Source organism: Phascolarctos cinereus, unplaced genomic scaffold (assembly GCF_003287225.1).
Source record: "Phascolarctos cinereus isolate Bilbo 61053 unplaced genomic scaffold, phaCin_HiC Scaffold_4;HRSCAF=312, whole genome shotgun sequence".
Taxonomy (NCBI): Eukaryota; Metazoa; Chordata; class Mammalia; order Diprotodontia; family Phascolarctidae; genus Phascolarctos; species Phascolarctos cinereus.
In genome coordinates this window covers 283,561,349-283,569,000 of record NW_027555847.1, presented here as the reverse complement: position 1 = coordinate 283,569,000, position 7,652 = coordinate 283,561,349, and the positions used below count along the sequence as shown (strand labels likewise).

Genomic DNA, 7,652 nt, shown 5'->3' with positions numbered 1-7,652 from the left:
ACCTTATTAAAAACGGAGTTGAATATTATTTTGGGGTGCTACATTTTAGGAAGGTCATTTTGTTTCAGAGGGCAACCACAACAGTGAAGGGCCTCTAGTTCATGCTATGTAAGAATTTTGTTGAAATAACTGGGGATGGTTAGCCTGGAGAAGATAAGATAGGAGAGACAGGAGTTACCTTCAAATATTTGAAGGACTAGCACGTACAAGAGAAATTCGACTTGTTCTGGAACAATAAGTACTGGCTGCAAAGAAGTAAATTCAGGTCTGAGATGAGGAAAAAACTTCCCAACGATTAAAGCTGTCCAAACATCAAGTGAGTTGCCTTGAAGGAAGTGTTCACTTCTCACTAGAGGTCTTCACACAAAGGTTAGATGATGGGTTCATTCTAGAAGAGATTTTGTTGATTGGACTAGATGTCCTCTAAGGTCCCTTCTAATCCTAAAATGCTAAGACATTATTAAAGGAAAATATTACATAAAACAGGTGGCTCTATGATTAGACTATATAATTTATGTCTGTTCATAGCTCAAACAATATTACCATGGGTAACAGAAGTTACTTACAGAAGGGAACTTAAAATGTATTAATGATACTACTGCAATGTATTCTGTGGAGCATGCTTTGTATTAGTCAATAAACCATCCCTTACCTAAAGCACAGTCCATGAACACCTAGAAAGTTCTGTGTGGGAATTGTAAGAAGCAGAAAGTGCTGTTGAAGAGCAAGGACTGTGACCAAGTGAGTAATAAGAAGTGAGGCAATTATTTCATTGCCATTTTATTCAAATGGGCAGATAGCATTACAGAACCCAATCTCACTTCAGTGTATCGTTTAGACCATTGCTAAGTAGAAAAATAAATTAGAAACTTACATTAGAAAAACTAAATGGAATCAATGAGAGCCACATAGTTGGGGCCATACCCCGCACTCTTAAGATTTGTAAAGTCTGTTACATATGGTCTCATTTGATAACAACACTTTTGGTTAGGGATAAGGAAACAAGCTAAAGTGACTTGTCCATGGTGACATAACTGGTTTTCCACTGCACCATGCCTATGCCTATCTCAGTTTAAGGGACAGTGAGCAGGTGATAGTGGTGGCAGAACTGAAACTAATGGCTAAAATAATGAGAATTAATGGATTTACTTTCATATTTTAAAATTTTACTTCTTCAGTTAACAGTCATGTTCTCTCTCACTTCTATTCCCAACCTCCTGCGACAAATATTTGTAGTAAAACAAAACATCCCCACATTGGCCTTGTCCAAAAATGCTCATCTTACTTAGCATATCTAATGTAAGGTGGTGGGTAACATTCTAAATTATTTGTCCTCTGCAATCGTAGTTGATCATTATGGTGATCAGAGTTAAGTCTTTCAGAATTGTTCATTCTCATTCCACTCTGCGTCAGTTGAAAGTTTTTCCCCTAAAATATGTAGAAGCATACTGATACCTCTTCCCACCCCAGCCTATCTCTCCTTCCCTCATTAGCCTACAGATCACAAAATATTAGGACAGTAAAAAAAAAAAGTGGCATGGGTGATGTCCTTTGATGCATGTGTAAATTGGATTTAAGTGAGGCAGAGTTCCACAAAATCACTGGCCTCTCTCCCCTCCAGAGGCATCACAGTCCAGTGGCAGGACAAAATCAGACAACTAATGATGGCTCAAGATGCAGTTAATGACCTTGGCATCATCAATGTCTAACCAAGCTCTAAGCTCTCCACAATGCCTGCTTCAGCTGCCTTCATAGCCATTGGAACAAACTGTTCTCATCTGCCCATTCCACCAGGGGAAGTCTTCACATGTTTGGGGTAGACACTCTCCTAACTCACCAATAGGTTTGAGACTCCTCTGTCTGCTGAATCGGTTTACCAGGATCATTGGTCACCCCTGAATGAGAAAAATTATCAGTCTTTCTTTCAAACATTATCATCAATTCCTAAAAGGAGAGTTGGATCATCTGGCAGGATTCCTCTCTTAAGTGATTAAGATAATGATTAGAATAAGGAAAGGAAGAGGTCTTCAATTAATTTGAATTATCTTTTGAGTTCAATTCTGTCCAAGAAAAAAAGGAGACTATTAGAGGAGCAACTAGTTAAAATGGTATTTAACGGTTTTAGGAAAATAATTCTCCAAGGTGTTTGAACAAATATTCTGTTGATGAAGAACCAAACTTACCTGAATTTTGTTACTGTTTTATCATATTGGGGAATTTTGTTTTCGTTTGGAAAAATTACAGAAAGTGAGTGAAAATGGCTTGAGAGAGAAATTTTCAAAAGCAGAATATATTTCTGTCCCTTTGGATTTTCTAACAAAGATACTTAAATCAAATTAGAATAATTTAATTAATAAATTCATCTTTAACAGGCGAATGCCACAAACATAAAATACAATATTTTCTTCCACAAATATTCTATCTCTAAGCAGATTAAAGATAATTTACTGAAGTCCCAATATTACTGTAGTTTGCAATATTTTTATTTGTTAATATCACATAGGAAAATTTAAACAAGTCACATTATTTTAAAGAACATAACTAATATATTTTAATATGGAAACCCTTCTTTCCCTCCCTTTCTCCCACCCCATCCCCAATCTTGTTGCTTAAGAATCTAACATAAAAAGTACCAAGTAAAACAAGTTTTGTTGTAGCTTTTATTGAGAGTGTTCACATGATGATTAGGCAATATTACTTTCTTACAAAGTTTTGTTTTTTCTATCAAAAAAATCTGTAGCCTTTATTATTACAAAAAAAAACCCAGTACAAAAATGTCCAAAATATTGAAAATGCTTTCCCTCTCCCTCACAGCACCATTATACAGAATAGAGAATTATCAATAATAGCCCAATGACAGTCTATGTGGAGAAATCTCCAAATAACTCCCAGACACATAGTGGTTTATTTCTCCTTCTCACAAAAGCTTTCAAAAATAAAGACCAAGAAAATTCCAGTAACACAAAAATGGCAGAAAAATTTGAGATTTAAAAAAAATTCACATCATCAGTAATTCACATCTTACAGAAAAGTTATGGATAGGAATTCTTTTATAAAACATGTTTTTCAGTGTCAAAAAGGAAATTAAGGCCATTAGGCTTCCAGCTTATAAATTCACATAAAGGAAATACAAAAATACTTTGTGCTTCTGAGAAGGTTCTGAGTGTATGCAGATAAGGATTACTGCAGTTTTTTATTTTGAGAAAGATATTTGAACAGTTTACATAATTGCACAGCTTCTCTTGGATGTTCTTGGGTCTCCCTGATTAGGAAAGAAGAAAAAAAAGTTATTGTAAAGAAACAGAATCACAGAATCTTAGAAGCTGGAGTGGGCCTTGGTAATCAAGTTCAGCCCTGTCCCAGTTTATAAATAGGAAACTTAAGAACCAAAGGTTATAAGGGACCTTCCAATAACACGAACAAATTTTAAAAACTGAACACCAAAATAAAAACTTAACACACACACACACACACACACACACACACACACAGCAATGGTTTTTACTAATGCCAACATATTAATCATGTTCTTTGATGAATGTGTGTATGCGTGTGTGCATATATGTATACACACATGTATGTGTGTACACACACAAATCAGTACTTTATTGTAGCAAAGCAATGGAGATAAAGTGGGTGCCTATTAATTATAGAATGTTTGAAAATATGGAATATGAATGAATGGGATTAGTGACACAGAGAAACCTGAGAGGATTTTAATACACTAATGCATAGTGAAGTGAGTAGAACCAGAAGGAAAGTTTACACAATGACCCAATTAAAAAGGAAAACATAATGACCAACTGTGGCTCCAGAAGACTGATGATAAATAATACTTGACATTTCTTGTTGGTGAGGTGATGGACTAGAAGTCCAGAAGGAGATATACAATTACAGATATTGCCAATGGGTTGATTTATTTTTCTTAACAGTACTTACTTCCTTAACAGAATTTTTTGGGGACAGGAGTATGAAGGGGGTAAGGTATAGTGATAACAAAAAGGAAAAACAAACATTAATAAATGACTTTAAAATATATAGAAAAAAGCAAATTTAAATAAGGGGACACAAGCAAAGCAGTGTCAAAACTATCATTCTAAATTTGAAATAGACTTAAAACAATATTACTTAGTAGAGATTCACAGTTTCATATGCAGAGTTCCTTTTCTGTTTTTCATATGGGGAAATATTTTGTTTCTTGATGTTTATCCAATTTACAATAGTGAAAAGGAAAAAAATTACCCCAAACTGACTCACTAAGGAGTATTACACTTATAAGATATTAACTCCCTGTGCCTCATTTCATATAGCTCTATTTCGGTGGTTTTGCCTACAAAAGAGAACATGATGCAGGTGGTCTTAGTGGTCCATCAATGTCCTTATGCTACCAATAAATTAGTAGTTTGGTAGAAGGTTGGTAAATGCTAAACTACCACCCCAATATATGTTAGATGATTATACCATTCTCTCCAAATACTTGCTACCATTATCAAAGTACTGTATTATCAATATAACACATTCCAGGACCAACCTTTTCTTGATATCAGCACCTTACTCACATTTTTTTCCTTCACTCCATTTCCAACTATTACTCTACCTCAATGACCCATATGGCACTTTGGCTTAACATAGTTTCTCACCTTCAACCTCTTTACCCCCATTCTAAACTAGCCATTCACTAATAAAAGCCATATCCTGAATCTCATCATGGGTATGGCACTGATTCAACAACCAAGATCTCAAAACTGATGTTCTCATCTCCACCCACAACCTTCTTATCTATCAGCTCTCACACTGCCATTACCTTAAAATTAGTGAAGTCCTTACTGTTACTACCTACTTTACCTAGTCCATTGTCCTAGTTACACCTTACTGCTTAGCAGACCTGGAGTACACAGTCATTTTAATCTTGCCCTCACTGACATGCTACTCTTTTCTTTTTTTATTGGTAGTTCCCAATTTTGGATTCTTGATGCTTTTCTCCCACTACTATTTTCCTTTTACATTTCACTTAGGAGATTTTGGAACATTATTGGAGGAGAAAAGCCCTAAAACAAAGCAAAACTGGCCCCACCATAAATTAATGTTACAAACTTTTTAATGAGCTGTTGGCCGGTACTAAGTAATCCTTCTATTTATCTCATGTGAGTTCCCTGAAACACTCTCCACAATAGCTATTGAAATATTCTCCTGCATCCATAAGCTCCTATTGCCCACTCCCTGCAGCCCAATAACCTGTTAGCCTACTTTGTAGAGAAAATCAAGGCCACCTGGCTTAAGCTTCCTCAGCCCTCTTATATCTCTTATGTTAAATCTTTTAATTCTTCCTTCCTTTCTCTGAAGAAAAGCTACTCCTTTCTCTTTTCTAAGATTAACTCTTCAAACTATGCGTTTCAGTGAACTCCCTTTTGCTTTTTGAGCAGAGATTGTTTCATTCATTGTATTTGCATCCTCAACATTAAACACAGTTCCTGGCACATAGTAGGTGCTTAATACTTGTAGAATGATTCTCTGACACCTTGCTCTCTCAATTAACTTCCAGTCTTGGTAACACATCCAATTTTCTTCCCTTAACTCTTTCTCCTCTGTTTTCAAACATGCCTAGGTCATCCCTTGATGCCTCAAAATTCTGCTGGATACCCCATGGCTCCCTCTAGCTATTCTATCTTTTATTAATTTCACTGTTACACTTCTCCCAACTTGTCATGTATACCTACCATTACCTCCATGTCCTGTTCTTTTCTTAACCCTTGAAATCTGGTCTTTTCCTTCCATTCTCCTTAAACTGTTCTCTCAAAAGTCACTAGAGATTTTTTTCTAACAACCAAGTGCAAAGTCCCACCTCCCTCTCAAGCCCCACCTGCATCTGTTATTCCCCTTGATTATTCAAATTGACACTGGTGATCACCTTTTTCTTCCTTGAACTATAGGACACTGCTATTCTGGCTCTCCCAGTTCTGTTAACCATTCTTCTACTTCCTTCAATAATCCTTCTTTTTCCTACTCTCTTTGAGTATCTCAATGGTCAACACTCTTTCCCTCTGTATATTCTCCAGCTGTGTTCTGTCATCACCTCAAAAAAAAACCTGTCTCCCCATCAAATTGGCTTCCCTTCTACTGACTTTCTCATTTATGCCATTGGAATCACAATTTTTCCAGTCCCCCAGGCTAGAAACCTGAAAGTCATCTTTGATATTCCCTCTCTCTTGCGCACTGCATCATCTTTTCCACATCAACAAGTTCTATTGGTTCTTTTCTTCTGTTTCATTCATGCCTTCTAAGCTAGGTTCAGACTCTTGGCTTCTCATGTAGGCGATTGTTTTAAAGCAATGTTCCAGTTTAATGTATTAAGAGTGATAATATTGGGTTTCTTTATCTTTAAAGTAGCTAAAATTCTCTCTTGATTAATAAGAATTATTCTTCCCAATTCACTTTCAAAAGGCTACATACGATTGAGCAACTTCTAATTAGCTGAACACACTTCTGACTTATTTTTAAATACATTTAATACAATTAATATATTTTATTAACAAAATTTCAAACAAATGAATACAGTAATACCTGCTGGTGAGAGACATTCTCCTCCTCAACTGCTTCGGTAACTTCTTTCTTTCCCTCTTCTTCCTCCTCCTCCTCCTCTTCAGGTAAAGTTGTTTTAAAGACTGTACTTCTTTGAGCAACCTCCTGAAAATAAAAGTAGGTTTATTATTACAAGTCTGAGCAAGGCATGACATTCCCATTCATGAAGGCTGGTCACTTGGCAACCTCTTTTTCGGGAAAACAGAGAGCATATTGACAGAAACAGCAAAAGTGACTGATCAATCCAAGACCAAAGAAATTAGATTTTTGGTTAGTAAAATAATGACAATTATTACATCTTAAAATATAAAGATATTATTATCTTAAAATATAAAGAACTCAGTGGGAGAAATTAAAACTACATGAGAATAGGCAATTATATTTATCATCTTGCCTACTTATTGAAGTAGTGTTAAGATCCTTTCAGTGAGTCTTTAAGAAGCTAAGCAGCAATCCAACACTTATTCAATTACAAAATGCAATTATATTACCCACCTGCACAATAATTTGCTGAACACTAAACACAAAAGCATAGCTATATGATAGCAACTTGCACCAGGATTTTTTAAAAAGCAAATAACCTTTTATCCAAGCAAAACAGCAAAGAGAAACCGGATAGGTTGTACAGATATAAAGTACCAAAGAATACATTAGAATAAATAGGTTCTGGGGCAGCTAGGTGGCGCAGTTGGATAGAGTGCTGGCTCTGGATTCAGGAGGACATGAGTTCAAATCTGGCCTCAGACACATAACATGTACTAGCTGTATGACCCTGGGCAAATCATTAACCCCAGTGCCTAGCCAAAAAAAAAAAAAAGGAATAAATAGGCTCATTAGTTGGGAGTGAGATTAAGATTTTGGTTCAAACCATGAGAGAAAACAGGACTCTCCAAGGAAGAAAGATGATCTATTCTTAGCAATCTCTAGAACTATAAGCCCTGAAGAATTATGCATTTTCATCTGAATTCCACTGATAAGAAAGAAATAAGAATTAAGAAGAACAACATCACTAAAAATCAATAAACACAAGAAAACAATACCAAGTCAGCAATGTGCAAGTTGCCCAAAAATGA

General features: G+C 35.7%; 1 protein-coding gene across 1 annotated transcript in view; it reads right to left on the bottom strand.

Moving 5' to 3' along the window:
• Nucleotides 1-2,642: 2,642 nt before the first annotated feature.
• LMNB1 (lamin B1) overlaps nucleotides 2,643-7,652 on the bottom strand; it is a 64,766-nt gene continuing 59,756 nt past the window's right edge. Inside the window, exons 11-12 of the mRNA XM_021009626.1 lie at nucleotides 6,562-6,684; nucleotides 2,643-3,262 (exon numbers count right to left, since the gene is read on the bottom strand). Coding sequence (XP_020865285.1) covers nucleotides 3,221-3,262; nucleotides 6,562-6,684 — 165 coding nt within the window. The 3' untranslated portion in view covers nucleotides 2,643-3,220. The remainder of the gene's footprint in view (nucleotides 3,263-6,561; nucleotides 6,685-7,652) is intronic.